General features: G+C 40.9%; 1 protein-coding gene across 1 annotated transcript in view; it reads right to left on the reverse strand.

Annotated features, from left to right (window-relative positions):
* CACNA1C (calcium voltage-gated channel subunit alpha1 C) overlaps positions 1-23,851 on the reverse strand; it is an 806,686-nt gene that overhangs the window by 298,481 nt on the left and 484,354 nt on the right. The window contains exon 4 of the mRNA XM_007937025.2: positions 17,822-17,961. Within this exon, the coding sequence (XP_007935216.1) occupies positions 17,822-17,961 (140 nt within the window). The remainder of the gene's footprint in view (positions 1-17,821; positions 17,962-23,851) is intronic.

The following is a 23,851-nucleotide window of genomic DNA, read 5'->3' on the forward strand; positions in this document are numbered from 1 at the left end:
TGGATATAAGTTAATTTTTCTATGCAACTCAAACAAAATGTTCTTTGGATCCCAGGCCTATTTACTCATTCTGCTCAAATCACTAAGGTATAAACAGGATCTTGACATTAGTTGAACTTTCATGGAAGAAAAATAAACATTATACTTGTATGTTTTGTAGAAGTTCTTGGATTTATTAGAAAAAAATACCAAGATATATCCTTTTCTGTCACTAAACAGCTGTGTCACCTTTTTGGGTCAAAGTTTTAACATCTTTAAAATTAACACACTAGATGAGAAATTTGCTGGGTTATTATTTTCCAAATATCTTAAGAAAGAGTCTAGTGTCTTTCCCAACTCTAACTATTGCTATGGCTTATACATAGTAAGTCCTTAACAAATGTGTGGTGAATGATTTCATAAATAACTTATATGATATTTAGGGAATATCCTATACTTTATTTCTGGTAACCTATTAGTCATTCATTTTGTGATTTAAAAATTAAGTATACTTTCTTTCCTTAACAGCAAACAATAGTTTAGCTTAACAGTGAAAAAAAAATGTCTGCCTGAGCATTATGCTCCTTTAAGAACTATCTCTGTGGGATAAATTGACAATAGCAACTCGAAAGATTAGATAATAACTTCAGAGGGAAGTAACAACTGAGAGAAGGGGAGTGAGAATGGTTCCACAACTCAAAGAACATAATCAATGTCACTGAATTGTTCATGTAGAAATTGTTGCACTGGTCTATGTTTAGCTGTGTATAATCTCAATAACTATAACAACAAAGCAAATAAATTAAAAAAAAAAAATAAGTGTATTTCCACCTCCAGTTCAAGAAGGGAGTGCATCAGTGTTGTCTCCTTTCACCATATTTATTCAATCTGTATACTGAGCAAATAATCCCAGAAGCAGCATCAGGATTAGGGGAACACCCATTAACAACCTGCGATATGCAGATGACACAATTTTGCTTGCCGAAAGTGAAGGTGACTTGAAGCACTTACTGACAAAGATTAAAGACTACAGTTTGCCTCAACATAAAGAAAACAAAAATCCTCAGAACTGGACCAATAAGCAGCATCATGGTAAACGGAGAAAAGATTGAAATTGTCAAAGATTTCATATTACTTGGTTCCACAATCAACACCAATGGAAGCAGCAGTCAAGAAATCAGATGAGGTATTACACTGGGTGCTGCAAAAGACCTCTTTCAAGTGCTAATGAGCCAAGATGTCTCTTTGAAGACTAAGGTGCACCTAACCCAAGCCATGGTATTTTCAATAGCCTCATACACATGTGAAAACTAGACAATTAATGAGGAAGACCGAAGGAAAGTTGATGCTTTTGAATTGTGGTGTTGGCGAAGAACATGGAAAGTACCATGGACTATGAGAAGAACTAACAAATCTGTCCTGCAAGAAGTGCAGCCAGAATGCTCCTTGGAAGTGAGAATGGGCAGACTTCGTCTTACCTACTTTGGTCATGTTGTCAGAAGGGACCTTTCCCTGGAGAAGGTTATGATGCTTGTTAAAGTGGAGGGTCAGCAAAAAAGGAGAAGGTCCTCAACGAGATGGATTAACACAGTAGTTCCAATAATGGGCTCAGGCGAGGATTGTGAGGCTGGCTCAAGACCGAGTGGTGTTTCGTTCTGTTGTACGTAGAGTTGCTATGAGCCAGAGCTGACTCAACAGCACTTAACAATAACAACCTCCTCCAGTCATTTTGGGAGTAACTGGTATCAGACTAATTCTTTTACCATAAACATCTTAAAAAAAAAAAAAAAAAACAGACAAAAATATAAGGCAACTGTTTTTAGAAAGTGGATATCAAGCAGCACAGGACTGTAAGTCTTGTTGTTAGTTACCATCGAGTTGGTTCTGGCTCATAGCAACACTGTGTACAACAGAATGAAATACTGTCTGGTCCTGTGCCATCCTCGCAATTGTTGCTTTGGTTGAGCCCACTGTTGCAGCCACTGTGTCCATCCATCTCGTTGAGGGTCTTCCTCTTTCTTGCTGACCCTCTACCATGCATGATATCCTTCTCCAGGGACTGGTCCTTATTGATAACATGACCAGTGTATAAGGAAGACTGAAGAATTATTGATTCATTTGAATTGTGGTGCTGGCGAAGAATACTGAATATACCATGGACTGCCAGAAGAGTGAACAAATCTGTTACACAGAAGTGTAACAGGAGTACTTCTCAGAAACAAGAATGGCCAGACATGGTCTCTCATAAGTCTTCAGAGAATTAAAACTTATGGATGAGCACCATAATTGCTCTGGTTATATGACTGGGAATAATTTCCTGGCTTTAGCACAGAGCTAAAGTCCAACCAGACCCCTGTAGCCCCACTGAGCTGAGAAGGTAGAGAATAGACTGGAATGTGAGAAGCTGAAAGCTGGGTGGGACATCTGAGAGGAGGTAGGTGCATAGGTAAGGGGCCTCAGAAATGTGTGTAGGGAGTCCTCTGTGAGTCTGTGGCTTACAGCTGGGTTGTACATGTACAAGGTGAAACCACTGAGGTTTATCAGGTTGCTATGAGGTTAAAAGCAAAAAGAAATACTATAGGTTAAGAAGTACTGGGGAAGAGCTGTGTCAGGAGGTTGGAGTTCCAGCACTGCCATAGTGGAGAGAACTAATTAACATCTCATAAACACACTGAGTAACAATCTGAGACACCAGAAAGGCCACACCTTCGGAAGAAGACCTACTCTAGACATCCTGACAAAGCCAAAAACCAAGCTGTGATATGGTCTGAGAGAGAGATGGAGTTTGGAGGTATAAGGATTTAGCTTTCAATGATCTGCATCAACAATTAAGAAACAAAGCCTATACAAGTTCAAGATGGTCATCTAGTAATATAACTGCCTTCTAAAGAATAAACACTTTTAGGAAGATGATAGAATGCAGAGTCTCTATAATGTATTATCTGTGAGTCTAGTGTTTAGCATTAGGCTGTTAATCAGAAAGTCAGCTGTTCAAACCCACTAGTGGTTTTGTGGGAGAAAGATGTGCCAATCTTCTTCTGTAAAGGTTGCAGCGTTGGAAACCCTATGGGGCAGTTCTTCTCTATTCTAGACGGTTGCTCTGAGTTGGAATCAACTTGATGGTAATGGGTTTGATTTTTTTGGTATATAAATAAATGCAAAAATGTAACCCATAGCCAAGAAAAAAAATAAAAGCAGCCTTTAGAAAATGAATATACAACTGCTCAGATGTTGGACTTAACCAGCAAAAGATTTAAAAATAGTTGTTATATATATATAAACATATATAACATATACATATATGTATATATTAACAGCTGTTATTTATAAGCATATATAAACATATTTAAAGAATTAAAAAAAGGTGTATGGTCTTAAAGAAGTTCCTGGATGGTGCAAATGGTTAATCACTCAACTGCTAACCAAAAAGTTGGTAGTTCAAATCCACTCAGGGGTTTCTCAGAAGAAAGTCCTGGTGATGTGCTTCCAAAAGGTTATAGCCTCAAAAACCATACAGAACACAGTTCTACTCTGTAACACATGAAGTCACCATGAGTCAGAATCAACTTGACAGCATTTTTTTTTTTTTTTTTGGTTTCTAGTCTTGAAGAGACAACAGATAGAGAATCTCCACAGAGAAATGGAAACTACCAAAAGGAACCAAATGGAAATTCTACAACTGAAAAGTAACTTAAATGAAAAATTCACTGAATAGGCTTAATGGAAATGGAGATGGCAAAAGAAAGTGAGTAAAATGGAAGAATAATCAATAGAAATTATCCTATCTGTGGAACACTGAGAGAGAGGAAAAAAAAGAAGAAGAAACCTGAACAAAGCCTCAGGAACCAAACAGACAATATAAAATGGCCAAACATACATGCAATTGGAGAAGGAGAAGAGTGAGATTGGGACAGAAAAAAATATTTGACAAAATAATGGCCAAAAGTTCTCCAAATTTGGAAAAACCAATTTAAGAATAGATGGGAGTAGCTTAGCAAACTCCAAACAGGATAAATATAGCAAAAACTACAATGAGGTACATCACAATCAAAGTGTTGAAAAGACAGAAAATCTTGAAAGTAGTCAGGGTAAAAAGAAACATATACAAGGAACCATGATAAGAATATCAATGACTTCTCATCAGAGACAATGGAGGCCAGGAGAAAATGGAACAACATCTTTAATGTTCTGAAAGAAAAACAAATAAGCAAAAACTTCTGTCAACCCAGAATTCTAGGTCCAAGAAAACCAGTCTTGACAAAGAGAAAGGGACAGACATTTTCAAATAAATGAAAGTTAAGAGAATTCATCATCAGCTGACCTACATTATAGACAGTGTAAGAGGATGTCCTTCAGAGTAGGGAGAAATGATACTGAAGGAAACTTGGATCTATTGAAAGGCATGGAGAGCACCAAAATGACACATAAGTGTGTGAATACAAAAACTATGCTTTCTTTTTTTCTCAAAATTTACTTAAGACAACTGATTGTTTAAAGCAAAAATAATAACACTGTTGTGTGGGGTTTATAATGTATGTATAAAAAAAGATATCACAATAATCACATAGGACAGAAAAATACAATTATTATATATTTGTTACCGTACACTTAAAATGTATGAATTTTATTAAATGTATACTTTTATCAAGTTGATTTTAAAAAAATCAAGTACAGAAAAGTGCCTTTCTCTAACCAGTCCTACTTGGAGCCTGAAGTAGATAAATTAAAAAAAAAAAAAAAAAAAACTCACTGCCATTGAGTTGCATATGGCTTATAGTGACACCTCCCTGGGTTTCTCAGGCAGTATCACTATGGAAGTAGATTGCCCAATCTTCTTTCTGAGGAGTGACTGGTGGATTTGAACCTCTAGCCTTCTGGCTACCAGTCAAATATCTTAGGCACCTATAGGAATACTAATAACATTTGTTGAATGTTTACCCTATGTTGGGCATAATTCTAAATGTTTTACAAGCATTTACTCACATAATCCTCACAACTCCTCCATAAGGATGATGAAATTTCAATCCCCATTTTATAGATCAGGAAGCTGAGGCACAGGGCAGATAAGTGACCACCTAAAGTCCTATAGCTAATAAACAGTGGTCCTGGGAATTTGAACCTAGATAGTGGGTGTGGTGTAGTAAATTACTTAGTATGGCTTTTCTACCCATAAGTCTTTGTAAACTCCAAGGTGGGATTTTCTATGAGCAACTGAGGAGCTCCTGATTGCTGAAGTTGTCCACCTGGACCATTTCTGTTGGGAGTGGCACAAAACAATGTCCACTCTCTCTCAGGTGCTTAGAGTTCTGATGCTATGATTGGCTAGTTTGACCACCCTGCCGGACTCAAAAGGAGACCTCCTGGGGGCAGAACTCTCTCTCTGACTGCTGGTTGAGGAAGACATGCTGCAGAAAGAGACATGCACCCCAGGAAGAGACATGTGCTGCTGGGAAAGAGGCACAAGAGACACACATTGCTGAGTGAGACACCGAGGGACCAGCACTGCTGGGAAAGAGACTGTGAGAGACTTGGTTTAGAGACGGTGGGCTGGGAGAGAAACTGAGCATTTTTCCTGAACTAGAATTGTAGCCTGGTGCTTCCCTAATAAACCCTGTAATCTGTGAGTTCTGTGTGGCCACTGCAGCGAATTATCGAACCCAGGAGAGAGGTGGTGGGTACTTTGGGAGGAACGATTGGAGAAAGGGCTGGAGGGAGGCAGCATGTCTGGCCTTGCAGTAATAGGCCTTGGGTTACGGCTGGTAATCCTTTCTTCCGCTTGTGGGATTAAAGGAGGTCAGAACATGGGGCCTCCTTGCCGTTTTTACGGTGGGACTCTGTTGCCTATGTCTGTAATACCCATTAATGCTCTTAATCGGCATGAGGGACTGAACCAAGGATAACAGGTACACAGGGCTCACGTACTGCATATTGATCGCTTCATGGGACACTAACTTCCACTGTATCTTCATTTTATTCTCCCCTCATTTTTCTTTCTAGCATTTATAAAGAACGGGCCACTTGTAAGCCTAAGTGGCCTTTATTATTGCCATTATTTTAAATTAGGTTACAGTCACCTTGCTGCTGGCTGTTATTATTTCATGTATGGAGATCTCCAGGGATGGGCTAGGCACAAAGGAGAATTAATCATGGAGCTTCCTGAGTTTAAGAAGCCTACCATTCTTTAGTGGTGGCTGTAGTACCAGTCATGGTGCTGGACACAGGGTCAGTTTTTAGTAAATATCTATTCATTCATTGTATGACATGTCCTTCCACCTCTGGACTACCTGATGGCCACTGCATTGGCGGTCAGAGAGAAGTGAAGTGATTTTCCAAAGGTTACACCCCATCAATGACACCACCAGCTCTAGAATTGGTGATTAGAAAAGAAATTCTCAGGTCACTGCTGGTCTCTGTCATTGAAGCATAGGCTGATAATGCTCAAAGGAAACTTTAGGGCTAATATAGTATAACTCTCTCATTTCACAGATGAGGAAACTGAGGGTCAGAGGTTAAAGGGCAAGGTCACATAGCTAGCCAGACTTAGGCTCCTGGTCTTCTCACCTGCAGGCTCAGAGTGCCTCCCACTTTATCACTAGTCCCTCAGGTGGCAGTAATACCATCTTTCTCATTAGTCCTTGTGGCTAAAGGGGCTCATAAAACATAATAAACATAATAAAAGCATACATAAAACAACACCTGAACTATCAACTGTCCTTAATCTCTAAAGCCAATTGGGGCAGCCAGCAGCACAGGAAGCAAAGTGATTACATTCTGTTAGGAAAAGCCGTGCTCTCCTCCAAACAACAGAGCCTGAGTCCTGGAGGAAGTTATTCTCTGCCTGGAAAGTAGTCTGAACCCATCTCAGTTCATTACTCTGAGAGAAGCACTTGGGGCTGTATTTGCCTATCTATAAATTAAGGATAATGTCCCTGCCTTCCTGGACCACTGGGGCGATTAATCAGCCAATAAAGCTCTTTGAATCTGAAAGCCTCATACTGATGCCAAATAGTGCTTTTAGTTGGTGGTAACCCTAACGTTTATCACCGCCTACATTATGTTCCCAAATCTAAAGGGGACATTTTCATCATTGGGGGAATGTCTGTGCACTTTAGTAAATATGAGACTTTATTGTGTGAGTGGACACATTCTCTGTCATTAATACTTTTTAAGCTGCTGTATCTTGAACACCAAATAATAGATGTCTTCTCAGTTTAGTCACATACTGTTACTGATATTCAATAACCTCCCAGTAAAACCCTGTGACAGCAGAGACTGGAACTCTGGAAATATCCTTATTGTTTAAATTAACTTATTTTGCTGCATTTGTTACTACCTGGTGTTGTGGCCCATCAGAATCCATGAATTCTCTTTTCAAGGGGCAGACTTAAAAGGGTCTTTGTTGTCGGGAATTCATGTGGCTTTACAGGTAAAAATCTCCTCTTTATTCATAGTATACCTAACTTTGTAGATGAAGAAACTGAGGCAAAGCACAAAGTGAGGAAACAGTGAGGCAGGTGGCAGAACCAGGACTGTAACCTGTGCTCCTGTCTCCCAGTCTAGGGGTCCCTTCAGAAGGACCTAGAGGGGAGGGGGAAAAGGGCAGCACTGCCTAAGAAGAGGAGGGAAAAGGGTAGAGGGAAAACTAGGACCCTTGGGCCCCTGTGGTGGAAGAGCAGGAGTCACCCCAGGCAACATGAGTAAGGTGAGCATTAATTGGTAGTTTTCGTAAACATGAAAGGTGTTGGGAATTGGGACCAGGTGTAGGTGTCCCTATTCTAAATTTCAATGTGTTTCTTATAGGCAAGTCATGCTAATATCAAAGAGCTGACTTCAGACTCCCCATAGCAAAGCAGGTCAGCTGAGACCCATGGATTGACTTTTCCCTGGGGAAGCGAACCTGTTTGGAATGTGCAGAGGTCATGCTGTTTATAGTTGTCCTCCAGAGGACTCTGCTCTGCCTTAGTGAGCACAAACCTATGGGCTGCCTTGGGTGGAAGGGTGGGAGGGAGGCTGATGTTCCCTTGTGCTTGCTTCCCTCATGGGGTGTTTGGAAGGATCCAGTGAACAAACGTGTGTGATGGAACTCTGTAAGCTTTAAGAGGCTATACCAAAAAAGAAGGTACTATCATGATTGCCACCAGTGTCTTCCTTTCTGACAGGGTAGGAACCAAGAACCTTGCCTGTGACCAGGTAGCAGTTTGACCTTGAGAAAGCCATTTAACTTTTTTGGCTGCCATATTCCTACCTCAGAATGGGACATTTGGTTCGATTAGATATCTAAAGTCCCTTCCCACTCAGGCATTCTTATTCAGGGAGACAGCAGTAAGAAGCATGTACTAGACAATGTTTTTATTACTTCCAGTTACAGTGAAGGAATCTCTGGTGGTGTAAACATTTAACATACTCAGCTCCTAACCGAATGGTTAGAAGTTGGGGTCCACCCAGAGGCACTCTGGAAGAAGGGCCTGGTGTTCTACTGAAAAATCAGTCATTAAAAACACAATGGAGCACTATTATACTCTGACACACATGGGGCCACCATGAGTCGGCTGATTTGATAGCAACTGGGTTTGTTTGGTTTCAGTGAAGTAAGCAGCAGAGAAAGGGGCCTAGAAGATGTTGCAGAAAGGACTTCAGAATGGGGTGGGAAGTGGGACCAGGAGACCTTTGGCCCTACAGGTACAGTGAGGGATGAAATTATGGATGGTCCTCTACACGTGTCCCTGTCCTTGTAAGTAGCCTTGTTAGTGTTGTTGTTACATGCTGTCGAGTTGGCCCTGAATCATAGCGACCCCCTTTTGGGTTTCCAAGGCAGTATCACTGCAGAAGTAGATCGCCCAAGCTTCCTTCTGAGGAGTGGCTAGTGAGTTTGAACTGCCAGCCTTCTGGTTAGCAGTCAAGTGCCTTAGGCACTATGCCACCAGAGCTCCTCGTTGTTGTTGGTATTGTTGTGTGCCGTCAAGTCAGCCCTGACTCATAGTGACCCCTCCTTGGGTTTCTGAGGCAGTATCACTACAGAAGTAGATTGCCCAACCTTCTTTCTGAGGAGTGGCTGGGGGGTTTGAACTGCCAGCCTTCTAGTTAGCAGTCAAGTGCCTTAGGCACTATGCCACCAGAGCTCCTAGTAGTTTCTTCATTTTGGTTTAGGGCCTTAGGACTTGAAATGTCCCTTAAGGACAAAAGGGAAGGAAGGTAGGAGGAAGCAAAATACAAAGTCAGGGAGAAGGAGGTCAAGTCCAATGAAATGGAAGCAGACAAAGAGTAAGGGATGGAGAGGCAAGAAGAAATGCAAAGAGTAAGGGGTGTCAGATGGTACAGAAGTTGAGAACTTGAGAGGAGGAAGAGACATAGAGGCCATTCAGTCCAGGTCGTTCTTGGATACAGAACAGAGGTCAAAGGTCACCAAGGTAATTACTAGAAGGTAGGACTAGAGTCCGGTCTTTTGACCATATAAGGCTCATAATCCATCCACTGTGTCTGACTGGTGGCACTTTAGGTAGTTGAATCACATTAACCAGTATTAAAGTGATATTCCAGGAACAACAACAACAACCAAAAAAAAAAAAAAAAAAACAGTGGAAAAAGCTGGGGGTAGGTAGGAAAGCAATTTGGGCTTCAGCTTCTGATCTGCCTTGGGGACCCTCCCTGGGATTCAGTTCCCAAAATATGTTAATTTCAAGGGCTGAGTTACATGATGTGCAAGTATCAGCTCTAGACAGGCTTTCCCTCATCAAATCTGGAATGATGAGGTAGGTGTCCTTGAACACAAGTGAGGGCTATGAGATGTTTCCTGGGGCCAATTCTGGTGCCAAGCCCTCTTCTTTTCTAGCACAGTGCAGCCATTCTCCTGAACCATGAAACACTTTCCTGGGAGCATTATGGTGATGTAAATCCACTGTGGCTCAACTTCCTGAAGAATAAATTTAAGGTGGGATGGCATGACTGCTTTTGAACCATCAAAGTGTGAAAAAAACTCACAAAATTTGTTTTCAGTAGTTCTAATATGCCCCCAATGGGTCTGATTAACAAGCAGTGTTTGCTACTCAGTTGAGCCAATTTCACAGCTACTGATCCCCACGAGGGGAGAACCCATTCTGGGAGGAAAAACTGCATTGGGCGGATGAGTGTTTCCTACCCTGCAATGTAAGATCATTTGGCAATGTGCTGAGGAGAGAGCCAGATACCCCAGACTTGGCCTCCAGAATGGAGCTTGTATAGGGTGGAGAGAGCACTGGCCTGCTTTGGTCTGCTTCTGACCCCCACTCTGCCACCAGCTAGTTGTGTGTCCAGGGTAAGCCAACGAATCTCCTTAGAACTCAAGAGCCAATATGATTTCTGACACTTTTCACTTGATTTCCAAGAAATGTAGTTGTCTCTTTGCAGTGCAGTCTTTTGACTATTTTGAACAGAGAGGCGACAGCAGTGGCTGCATAGATAACTGCCTATTGGCATGGCATCTCAGACCAACCAATCTGTCCTCTGCTGACTTTTCTCACTCAGTTCTCACTACTTCCTTCTCTGTAGTCAAATGAACCCACTCATAGACCTACGTGCTGGCCTGGGATGGCCTGAGTTGGTGACCCCAACTATGATTTTTTTTCACCCCAAATATCCTTCTATCTCCATCCATGCCTCTTCATAAACCTCCAGGCTCATCTCACATTCTTTCTTCTTCATAAAACCTTTCCAGTATGCCACAGTCCCTGGTAAGTTTGTCTCTTGAGTCCAAGTCATACATCACACATACCTCTCTGGTATTTTTTTGGTCTCAGATTGCTATTCAACTCTTGAATATTCCTTTAAAGTTTGTCTGTTTTGTCTTAATAGTGATCTTGTCATATATTTCTATGCCCAATCATGAGATGTGATGTGACATGACATGATGGAACATAACACAACATCTAACACTGAGCACTTACTATAAGCAAGGCACTGTTTAAGTGCTTTGTGTGGATGAACTCATTTAGTTTTTCCCACAACATATGAAGTAGGTTCTATTGTTAGTCCCATTTTACAGATGAGGAAACTAAGGCACAGACCTTTCCCCAAATCATAGCATGAGTAAATGGCAGAAGCCAGGCAGTCTGATTCAAGAGCTCATGCTCAAAACCACTAGGCTAGAAGGCTCTCCCAGGATCTTCCATACGGTAGCTACCCAACAGGTATTTGTCAATTGATGGGTGCTGATTTGTTTTCAGAAAACAGTTCTAACCTGAACAAGGAAGACTAGGAAGAAAGAGTTTGATCCCTTTCCACATATGATCCTCACTGCTCCTTCTCACCTCTCAATTAGGAAACAAACTCTTGTGTAATGACATGTGGTTTTCTAGTCCGTGTACTCCCAGAAATAACACTTTTACTGAGAAAAAGGAGCATCTTGAAAGAGCTAAGCTTATTAACACTCACAGCATAGGAAACAAATGTCCACCAAAAAGCTTTCATTCATTCAAGCCTTCTGACAGATGGGAAAGTATCCTATTTATCTCTATGTACCAGTGCCTAGCTTAGTGTTTGGCTCACAGAGAGTGCTCAATAACTGCTCACAGTAAATGGCTGGCATTCTCCAACACTGGTGCTGGTCTTGCAAGTAGGCGACTGTGCAACCTCCATCATTATCAAGCCTGGGCTGCTCTGAGCTGTTGTTAAAAAAGACCCCATATGTCTGAAAGGCACTTTCTGACCTCCACCTGTTTTCCCTTTATTTATTCCACTCCTGAAAGTTCTTCTCCAGGACAGCATGTGGGATTATATAGAAAGGAATAAATGACCCCTCGGCTGCTGTTGCATGAAGGAACGAATGTATTCCTTTTATATACATTGTAAATATTTAATCACAACTCTCCATATTTATTGTTCACATGTATTGTATAATGTTTATTGTTCCATATGGCTTATCCTTTGGTACAATATGCAAGCTTCACAGCACTTCTGTTGTGGAAAAGTAGATGCTTCACAAATAGTGGGAACTGATTTACTTTATTTATGGAAGAATATGAAGCAAAATGACCAAATCTTTCAATTACACAGAATTTCACAGAAAGAGTCAATATGATATTTTTATATCCAGTGTTATCAACATCTAAATCTTGCAGGCTTACTGAGAACATTTTCAGGCCCACAGTCATTCTCCTTTCTTCCTTTTCATATTTCCCTGGAAAGCCTTCCTTGTTTCTCCTTTAAGATCCATCCCAAATGCTACCACCTCTAAGATTTTCCTGATTCTCTATATTCACTCCCCAAAGTATGAAGTCCTCAAAGCATACTTGCCATGGAACTTATCACATCACATCTAAACTTCATTTTCTGGTTCTCTCCAATTTTTCTCGTATAACATAGTTTTTATGCACATTTTCCTTCTTCTACTATACTTCAAGCTCTTAGCTTGAAACATACTTCGCTTCTGACTCATCTCTGTATCTGCCACAATGGCTAGCAAAGTTACTTGCAAAATGTAGGTACTCAGACATTTTGTTGAAAAAATGAATCAATGACTCATGAATTTGTACTCTCAGAATCAGCTCTTTCCCTCCATAATACTGGAATATAAGACTCCAATGGAATTTAAAAATATATGGACATTCAAAAAACAACAGCAACTTCATGGGCCCCTAACACTCTTAGCTTAGAGCTGCAGACCTCACAAACCACCCAGTTAACCTATTTGTTAGAAGAAATGTATAAGAAATACATATCACAGAATAGTCGTGAGGATCAAGTAAGACAGAAGTAAAAACACTTTGGAAACACTAAAGGAGGCACATTATGAATGGAAGGTCTTTTGGTATTAGAAGTCATTTTGCTGAGTTCTTTAGTTCTTAGGAACTGCAAGGTATAGCACTGCCACTCAACCATGAAGGGATAGATCTACCTGTGTAATGATATCCATTCATTCTACAAGATTTTATGTGGCATGGTTATAGGTACTGAGGATACAGCAGTGAACAAAACAAGGAATTGTTGCCCTGAGGGGGTTACATTCTAGTGAGGTGAGGTGTAATGAACATACAAACAAATATATAGTAGGGCAGATGGTGAAAAGCAGTATGGGAAAAACGAAGCAGGGAAGGGGCTAGGGAACATGAGGGTGGCTGAAGGTAAGCAGGCAAGCCATGTAGATTGCTGGGTAAGGAATGTCCCAGACAGGAGGAGCAAGTGCAAAGGCTCTGCAATGAGCTTGGAATGTTGGAGGAATAGCAGGGAGGCCATGGAACCCAGTGAGGAGAGAGGGAGAGGTAGAAGGAGATGGGTGGGGGTGGGAGGGAATCATGAGGGCCTTGTAGGATGATCTTGTTTGGCCAAATGATCTTGGTTCTCACTCTGAGTGTGTTGGGGAAGTTTTGAAGCATTCTAAACAGGGCAGTGACAGGATCACACTTACATTTGAAGAGAGCCATTCTGGCTGCTGTTTTAAGACTAGGCTGTGGAAATGGACAGGGGTGAAAGCAGAAAATACTGTTAGTAGCTCATTGCAACAACCCAGGTGAGAGATATTGGTGGCAGGCAAGAAGGAGAATGTCCAAGTGGTAAGAAATCAGCGAATTCTGGATATATTTTGAAGGTGTAGCTAATGGGAGTTTCTGGTAGATGGCATGCAAAAGGTGAGAGAAAGAAGTAAGTCAAACACTTTTGGTCTGGGCAGTTAGAAGGATGAAGTTAACATTGACTGAGATGGGAAAGATTTTGGGAAGATTGGCAGTTCTGTTATGGATGTGGTAAGTTCAAGATACTTGCAAAATATCTGATTAAAGGAATGGAGTAGGCAGTTAGGTATACAAATCTGGAGTTTAGGCTGTTGACATACCGTTGGTAATTATTACATGATATATAGATGACATTTAATGTCACAAAACTGAACAAGATAACCAGGGCATGAATGCAGATAGAGAAGTCCAAGGATTGAGCTCTGGATGAGAAGATGAGAGGGAATCAGTAAAGGACACTGAGAAGGAAAAGAAAGTAAAGTAATGGCAGAACTAAGAAAGAACACTGTCTCAGAAGCCAAATGACAATAGTGATTCAAAGAGAAGGGATAATCAGCTCTATTGAATGCTCTAGACTGAATAAGCAAAATATTCAAATTAAGAGAAGTAACCATTGGATTCAGTAACACGGGAACTACTGATGATGAAGAGATGTTCTATGTTCTGGTGCAGTGGTGGTGGCGGTGGGGACATCTGGTTGGAATGGGCTCAGTAGAGAATGGAAGGATAAGAATTGGAGATCACATGCAGAAGCAACTCTCTTGAGGAATTTTGCTGAAACACAAAAGGACAACCTAGGGCTATAAGAAATGCAAGGAAGAGGCATCTGTCCACTTTTATATTTGTAGGAGATACAGCTGACATTTTTCTAGACTATATCAACCAAACTAGTGCATTTATTCACCATGGTCTACATACTTCTCTACTTCAAAAGGCTGTGTAGACACTATTCCAGTGAGAAAGGGTAAATAAGCCTTTTCTTTAGGCCCCAAGAAGAGGCATCAGAAAAGAAGAAAGAGTTGTAGGCCCGATGAATACACAAAGAGCTACCTATAATATTGCCCACAACTGTAGAACCATCTAGTACCATAATCTTTAATGACAAAAACACCTTCCTGAATTGCATGGCAGGTAATATCAGGGCCTTGTATTGGAGGACATGCTAAATCATGCACTCATCCTATGAGAGAATTCTAAGGACTATAATCTCTATAGTTAATCTCTATAATGAAGACAATACTGTCTTTGTTATTAGGTGCCAATGAACCATTTCCACCTCACAGTGACCTTATGTACAACAGAATGAAACACTGCCTGGTCCTGCATCATCCTTACAGTGCTTGGTTATGTTTGAGCCCACTGTTGCAGCTACTGTGTCAATTTACCTCATTGAGGGTCTTCTTTTTTGCTGACCCTCTACTTAACCAAGCATGATGTCTTCCAAATGTACCCCTACCTATTCTATCTAATCTAATTCTCACTTTTAATGCACTAAAGTATCAGTGGCTCTGAACTACATGCATCTCTGAAGAATCTCTGCACTAGAGTAATTACTATAATTATTTCTGTTGCTAATAATCTTCCCAGCCTCTTTGTGGTAATTTTTACTATTTGTTCATAACTATTTGTCCAAGATTCTCTGTAGGTACAGTATACTTCTATGCTCATCAACTTGGAGTTTAGCCATGTGACTTGCTTTTGCCAATGGATATGAACAGAGGTGATATAAGTCACACTTGAGCATGAACTTTAACTATGTTTGTATGGTTTAGCTATACACTCCCTTTTTGAGCTTTGCCCTTTGCCAAAGAACAGCATGGCCCACATGATGGCTCCTCCTTCAACCTGGGCTCTGGACTGAGATGGAACATAGATTTGTGAAGCCCAGAACCCAGATGAGGACAGCAGAGCTGCAGCTGATGTGCCATCCTTATGTAACCTGAGCCAAGTATAAATGTTTGTAACTTTAAGTCACCTGACAGTTTGGTATTGTTTGTTCCTATAACAAAAGTCAACTAGTACACACTATTATTAGACCACTAAATTCCTCAAATGAAACTACTTTTCTTCTTCATGATATGCCCTAATGCTCTGCACAATGCTGTGAAAACTGACACTTTTGTAGACTATATCAACCAAACCATTGTGTTACACATATGGTCACCATAAGTCGAAGCCAACTTGTCAGAAACAACAAATAACAATACATACATACATAGTAGGTAAGATTTTTCATGTCCATTGTAATTTTGTTGGCTGAAGCTTGTAATTTGTAGTTACTATCACGGACACATTGGCTGTACCATCATAAACTCCTTAAAGTCAGGTTCAAAGTTCCTCTTGACCTTCTTTCCAACTGATTTTGAGCTTCTGAATTCTGGTTGGTAAGAAAACTCTGACAATTTATGCTTCACAAAAGGAGAACTGGGTCTTAGTCATCATATATTGGTTTCTATCCCTGTTGTGTGTGCAGTCAAGTTGACTCCAGCTCATAGGGACCTTATGTGACAGAGTAGAACTGCTCCATCTGAAAAAACCCAAACCTGTTGCCCTTGAGTTGATTCTATATTATACGATCCAAGAGGATAGGGCAGAACTGCCCTGAAGGGTTTTCAAAATGTAATCTTTACGGATACAGACTGCCACATCTTTCTACCATGGAGTGGCTGGTGGGTTTGAACTCCTGATCTTTTGGTTAGCAGCAGAGTGCTAACTGCTCCACTAGGGTTCCTTTAGAACTGTTCCGTAGGTGCCCCAAAATAGTTAAGGCCAAGTAGAGAATGTCTGCTTCAATTTACAGGTGTGGTTTAGCTCTTTGCTCCCTTTCAAGATTTTTGAGGAGACACAAACTTTGCATAGCAGTCCCTACTGCAAAGAAAACAATCAAACTCCTGCCCACATTTATTTAGTATATCCTCCTACCATGTGCACAGACTGTCAAGACACTGATGGATCAGAGATAATATAAACCATGGTTCTGCCCTTCAAGGAGCTTTTAATGCAACTGAAACAATCAAAAGTTGTATAACCATTCAATTCTTCCAGAAAGGGAGTACGGTAAGGTAGGAAAGAGAGTTGGTCTGAAAGTCAGGGGACCTGGTTCTAGTCCTGGCTCTGGTGCTAGTTAACTAAGTTACTCTGGGAAAGTCTTTTCATTGTTCTGTCTCAATTACTATGTACAAAAAGGAACCAACAAGTTAACACAAAGCCCCTCACACTTGGTTTCATGACTCTAAGTGATACCATTATGTAGCACCTCTGTGACCCAAGTGTCCAGTGCAGGGTGCAGGTAGTAAGGGCTGTGCATTCTGAGGACCTCTTTCTTTTCCTGACTCAATGGCAGTGAGTGAGTGACTGAGTGAGTGAGTGTGAGTGTGTGAGTGTGTGTGTGTGTGTGTGTGTGTGTGTGTGTTTGTGACTCCATCTCTAAGCAAGTCTGGTTCTAGCCCAGTCATAGGTATTTATCTCTTATGCCCTGGACCCCAGAGAGCCAATGGAGCTGACCTAAGAGTATGAGTCTTCAGCAAAGAAAGTCCAGAATTATTGTCAGATACCAAAAATGGAATAAGGAGGACTGGGAGAAGGTGTTCTCCAAACACTGACTTGGCCCCCAGGAGCTCCTGGGCTGCGATCTGTTTGGGCCCATGCTGGATGCCTGAAGTACCTGTGTTCATTCATAATAGAACAGGCTTCTGCAGGAGTAGTGAAGGGGAGATGTCTATGTAATTGAAGCCTTTCTGCCTGATTCAGAGAACTGAGCACCTTCTACTCCTTGGGTACAGCCAATTCTCACAATGACAGGTGGTGAGTCCATAAACAGAGTTTCTAAGACCTGGGATACTCCACATGGCATATTAGGAAGAGAGGACTGGGAGAAGGAACAAAATAGAACTTTCAGAACATCCACTGATGCTTTTCTGATTATATTTTGGAAAAATATAGATGGTAGAGATAATCCTATTGGCTAAAATACTCTGCTGGCCTCAGAGATGAGCCAACTCTGCTCCCCTGGCTTCTCTGATACAAATAGATGTAAACTGCAGGCCCAGAGCCCTGTGGGGATTGCTCATCTGGCTGATGACTTGTTTTCTCCATGCAGACTGCTTTCATTTGGCTGTGTGACTGTTGAGAATTTTTTCCAGAGGTTTACAGAAGCTGGGACCACAGTGTGTTTTAACATTGTTTAACATTTTGATGCTTAACTCACATCAGAGTTGGGTTCTTTAAGGCAAAGGAACTCATTTGAAATCTCCATTTATATGAAATCAGGCTCCTCTGAAAAGTGCTCTTAGCGACTCATCGAAAGAAAGCAGAGGCAGTGATAAGATATTATTTTAAACAAGAATAATGGCTTTACTTACTCGGGACTCCAGATACCAGCCGCAAGGGGCGCAGCACTCTGAAAGCCCTCAGTGCCTTCACATCAAATCCGGCCCCTTTTCCTCCTAGAACATTTGGCCCGTCTGCTTTGGTTGCCTGTTCTAAAATTGCACTAAAAAGCCTAGAAGAGAAGAAAGAGAGAAGGAGCTGTCAGAACAGTGGTTCGCCACCCAGTTGGGCTCTGAATTCTTTGAGTGAAGCCTCGGATACCAGAGACTGCAAGACTCTCCAGCCCAGGTGTGTACAAGGGAGAGCCCTTGGATGATTATAAGTGTGATGTTCCTTTAGTGAAGGTATCACTCATACCAAGGGTGGAGCCATATGCCAGAGAGCTAGGAGCAAGGCAACAGGCAGACCCTTGACAAAATCGTAAAGCTGATCAAGTTTGCCACCAGTGTCCCTGTCTCCTTGTAGTGTCCCTTACACTTTCCATAGAATCCTAGCTCCCCCGCCCACAGAAGCCATGACTCAAATACTCTCTTGCTCTGTCTGCTCCCTTCCTCCCTAACACCCCTCTTGCTTTGATTGTACTGGGCACAAATAAATGATCCCATAGAATCTACTTTGTGCCTGGCATGTTACAGATGTTCAAGAGACATATGCTGAACAAGTGAATGAATGACTGCCTAAATGAATATATTTTAAGAGGGATTAGAACTACATGTTAAGGCATGTAACTGAGACATGGACATTTCAGCTCAGATTCTTTGCGTCTGTGCTTGTATATTTATGCCTTCAACAAACATGAATACCTACTCTGTGCCAGGAACTTGTCTTAGACACTGGGACTAGCAGTGACCAAAATGGTCCAAGTCTTTACCCTTAGGAAGTTTATAATCAGGCTGGGGAGACAGACAATAAACCAAATGATCACTAAATATACATACACATATACACATTTTTGTATCTAAAGATAAATAAAATACACTAGATCAATGTGGTGCTGTGGGAAAATAAATAAATAAATAAACATAAAGATGAAATAAATAAAATGTATTTATATATAACAAATAAACAAAAAAAATAAAACAAGCCAGTTGCTGTCGAGTTGACTCTGATTCATGGCAACTCCATGTGTATCAGAGTAGAACTGTGCTCCATAGGGTTTCCAATGGCTATGATATTTAGGAAACAGATTGCTAGGTCTTTCTTTGAGGTACCTCTCAGTGGATTCAAACCACCAAGCTGCCAGTTAATAGACAAGAACTTAACCATTTGTGCCACCCAGGGCCTCCATATTCATATAAGTATACATCTTATAAAATATTATATTTATACATATTTATATTATAAATATATAATTTCTAATGTGTGTGTGTGTATATATGTATGTATATATATATATTGCATGTTGGAGTAGTAAGTGCCAAGGAGAAAACTGAAGAGTGAAGGGGGATCTGGAGTGACAAGGCTGGGAGGCTGGGGAAGGAACTCTTTCCTTAGGTGTTATTTGAGCAGAGATCTAAAGAGTGAAGGAATGAGCCATGTAGCTACCTGCAGGGAGCCTGCTCCAGACAGAATGCAGAGGCTCTGAGGGAGCAGCATGCTTAGTGTGTTAGAAGGACAACAAGGAGGCCATTGTGGCTGGAGCAAAGGAGGTAAAGGGGGCAGGCATAGAGGGAGGTGAAGTCAGAAGGAAGTGGGGGATCCTATTGGGCATGCTCTGGAATGGAAGCTATGGAGAATTTTCAGCAAGAGGATGACATGATTTTACTAAAGTTATAAAAGAATCACACTGGTTGTTGCAGGGAGACAGACTGCAGTGAGATAAGACCTTAAGTGGGGTGCTACAATAATCCAGTGGGAGATGATGGAGGTTTAGGCCAGGATGGTAGTGTTGAAGGTGGTGAAAAATAGTCAGATTCTAGATTTATTTTAAAGACAGAGCTGATGGGATTTGCTGATGGACTAGATGTGAGGTGTGAGAAAGGAATAAAAGATGATTCCAATCATTTTGGTCAGAGCAACTAGAAGAGTAAGATAGAGTAGAATGGATACCAAGGGCCCTGTGTGGAATTTAAGTTTGACTCATCGACTGGACATCTGAATGGATATACTGAGTAGGCTAATTTGGATCTAGGGGAGCCCTGGTGGCACAGTGGTTAACTGCTCAGCTGCTAACCAAAAGGTTGGTAGTTCGAACCCACTAACTGCTGTACATGAGAAATATGTGTCAATCTGCTTCTGTAAAGTTTCCAGCCTAGGAAACCCTATGGGGCATTTTCACTCTATCCTGCAGGGTCACTATAAATTAGAATCAACTCGATGGCAGTAGGTTTTATATTGGGTCCAGAGTTTAGAGGGGAGGTCCAGGATGGTGAGAAACATTTGCTAGAGGTATAGACTATTGTTGTTGTTGTTGTTGTTTGCTGTATATTAAAGTCAAATTATGTGAGGTCACAGGTAAGCCAGCGTAGAAGGTGAAGATGTGAAATGACTGAGCCCTGGGGTACTCCGACATTACACAGAGAGGAGGAACCAATAAAAGAGACTAATAAATAGTAGTGTGTGACGCAGGAGAAGTGGAGAGAATGAAGCCCGTTGAAGAAAGTGGTCAATGAGAAAGCAATGCTTAATTTTGCAATAGAGTGGAACACTGTCTGATATATTACTGGAAAACTTTATGAACAGCACAAAAAGATTGCCTTACATAGTGCCTGAAGATGAGCCCCTCAGGTTGGAAGGCACTCAAAATATGACTGGGCAAGAGCTGCCCACTCCCAAAGTAGAGTTGACCTTAATGACATGGATGGAGTAAAGCTTCTGGGATCTTCATTTGCTGATGGGGGTTAACTCAAAATGGGAAGAAATAGCTGCAAACATGCATTAATAAATGGAACATGGGATGTACAAAGTATGATAGGAAAATTGGAAGTTGTCAAAATGAAACAGAATGGATAAAGATCAATATCCTAGGTGTTAGTGAGCTGAAATGGACTAGTATTGGCCATTTTGAATCAGACAATCATATGATCTACTATGCCAGGAATGACAAACTGAAGAGGAATGGCACTGCATTCATCATGAAAAAGAACATCTCAAGATCAGTCCTGAAGTACAATGCTCCCAGTGATAGGATAGTATCTATATGTCTACAAGGAAGACCAGTGAACATGTCTGTCATTCAAATTTCCCACCAACTACTAAAGTCAAAGATGAAGACATTGAAGATATTTACCAATTTCTACAGTCTGAAACTTGACCAAACATTCAATCCAGATGTAGTGATAATTACTGGTGAATGGAATGCAAAAGTTGGAAACAGAGAAGAATCGTTGGTAGTTGGAAAATATAGCCTTGGTGACAGAAATGATGACGGAGATCATATTATAAAATTTTGCAAGACCAATGACTTATTCATTGCAAATACCTCTTTTCAACAACATAAATGGTGACTATACATATGGACCTCACCAGAAAGAATACACAGAAATCAGATCGACTACATCTCTGTAAAGATGTGATGGAGAAGCTCAATATCTTCAGTCAAAACAAGGCCAGGAGTTGGCTATGGAACAGTCAATTGCTTACATGCGAGTTCAAGTTGAAGTTAAAGAAAATTATAATAAGTCTACAAGAGCCAAAATATGACCTTGATTATATCCCACCCGAATTTAGAGAACATCTGAAGAACAGGTTTCCCCCCCCCCCTTTTTTTTTTTAATTGTGATTTGGGTGAAAGTTTACAGAGCAAATTCACTTTCCATATAGCAGCTCACATACACTTTGTCTCATGACATTGACTACAATTTCCCACAATGGAACAGCTCCCCTCCCACTTCTTCCCCATAGTTACCTCTTCCCTGTGTCCTTCCCTCCATGCACTCCTGCCCTGTGAGCTATGTCCCTGTGCAGACAGCCCTTCTATTTTCCCATGATTGTTCTCTCCAAGGAGTGTATCTACCTACTGTAAATGTTCACCTTCTATGCCTGTCTTTTGTTTGGCTGGAAGTCACAGGTGTGGGTTCAATTCTAGACCTGAAGGGGAGCTAGGGGCCACAGTCTCAGTGGTTCCATCAGGCTCTATCAGACCACTGAAGAACAGTTTTGAAGCACTCAATACCAATGACTAAAGACCAGATGAGTTATGGGATGACATCAAGAACATCATACATGAAGAAAGAACATGTTAATTAAAAAGATAGGAAAGGAAGAAAAAAAACAAAATGGATATAAGAAGAGACTCTGAAACTTGCTCTTGAATGCAGAGTACCTAAAGCAAATGGAAGAAATACTGAAATAAAATAACTGAACAGAAGATTTCAAAGGGTGACTCGAGAAGACAACATAAAGTATCATAAAAGGGAAGAACATGCTTGGCATTTCTCAAGCTGGAAGAATTGAAGAAAAAATTCAAGCCTCAAGTTGCAAGACTGAAGGATTCTATGGGAAAAATGCTGAACAATGTAGGAAGCATCAAAAAAGATAGAAGGAATACACAGAGTCATTGTACCAAAAAAAATCGGTCGATGTCCAACTATTTCAGGTGATAGCATATGATCACGAACCAATGGTATTGAAGGAAGTAGTCAAAGCTGCACCACAGGAATTGGCAAAAAAACAAGGCTCTAAGAATCGATGGAATACCCATTGAGATATTTCAACAAACAGATGCAAGGCTGGGGACATTTGTGCTCATTTGTGCCAAGAAATCTGGAAAACAGCTACCTGGCCACATGACTGGAAGAGATCTATATCTGTGCCCATTTCAAAGAAAGGTGATCCAACAGGATGTGTAAATTATTGAACAGTATCATTAATATCACACGCAAGTAAAATCTTGCTGAAAATAATTCAAAAACAGTTGTAGCAGTATACTCACAGGGGACTTTCAGAAATGCAAGCTGCATTCAGAAGAGGACATGCAACAAGGGATATCATTGCTGATGTCAGATGGATCTTGGCTGAAAGCAAAGAATACCAGAAAGATATCTACTTGTGTTTTATTGACTATGTAAAGGCATTTGACTGTCTGGATCATAACAAATTATAGGTAGATAACATTGCAAAGAATGGAAAATCTAGAACACTTAATTGTGCTCTTGAAGAACCGGTACATAGACCAAGAGACTGTCATTCAAACTGATCAAGGGGATACTGCATGATTTAAATTCAGGAAGGGTGCAAATCAAGGATATATCCTTTCACCATACTTATTCAATCTGTATGCTGAGCAAATAATCTGAGAAGAATGAGGCATATGGGTTGGAGGAAGAACCAATAATAACCTGCAATATGCACATGACACAATCTTCCTTGCTGAAAATGAAGATGACTTGAGGCACTCACTAATGAAGACCAAAGACTATAGTCTTTGGTATGAATCATACTTCAACACAAAGAAAATGAAAAACCTCACAACTGGATCAATAAGCAACATCATGATAAACAGAGGAAAGACTGAAGTTGTCAAGGGTTTCATTTAATTTAGATCCACAGTCAACACCCATGGAGACAGCAGTCAAGAAACCAGATGTTGTATGAAAATCTGCTGCAAAAGAGCTCTTTAAAGTGTTAGGAAGCAAAGATGTCACTTTGAAGACCAAGGTGCATCCGATGCAAGCCATGGTATTTTCAATAGCCTCAGTGCCTAAGGCATTTGACTACTGATCAGAAGACTGATGGTTCAAACCCACCAGCCACTCCGCAGAAGGAAGGCTGGGCAATCTACTTCCATAGAGATACCGCCTCAGAAACCCAAGGAGGGGTTGCTATGAGTCTAATCGACTCGAGGGGAGTGAGTTTGGTTGGTTTATTTATTTTTTTTAGAAGCCACTTTAACCAAGTAAAAAGGACCAGGTGAAATTAATTATAATTATATATTTTATTTAGCCCATTATAGCCAAAATATTATCAATTTAATATGCTGTTGTTGTTGTTATGTGCCGTCCAGTCGGCCCCGACTCATAGCGACCCCTCCTTGCGTTTCCGAGGCAGTATCACTACGGAAGTAGGATTGCCCAACCTTCCTTCCGAGGAGTGGCTGGTGGGTTTGAACCACCAGCCTTCTG

The sequence above is a fragment of the Orycteropus afer genome, unplaced genomic scaffold, assembly GCF_000298275.1.
Source record: "Orycteropus afer afer isolate SDZICR_OR568_19922 unplaced genomic scaffold, OryAfe1.0 scaffold00040, whole genome shotgun sequence".
NCBI lineage: Eukaryota > Metazoa > Chordata > Mammalia > Tubulidentata > Orycteropodidae > Orycteropus > Orycteropus afer.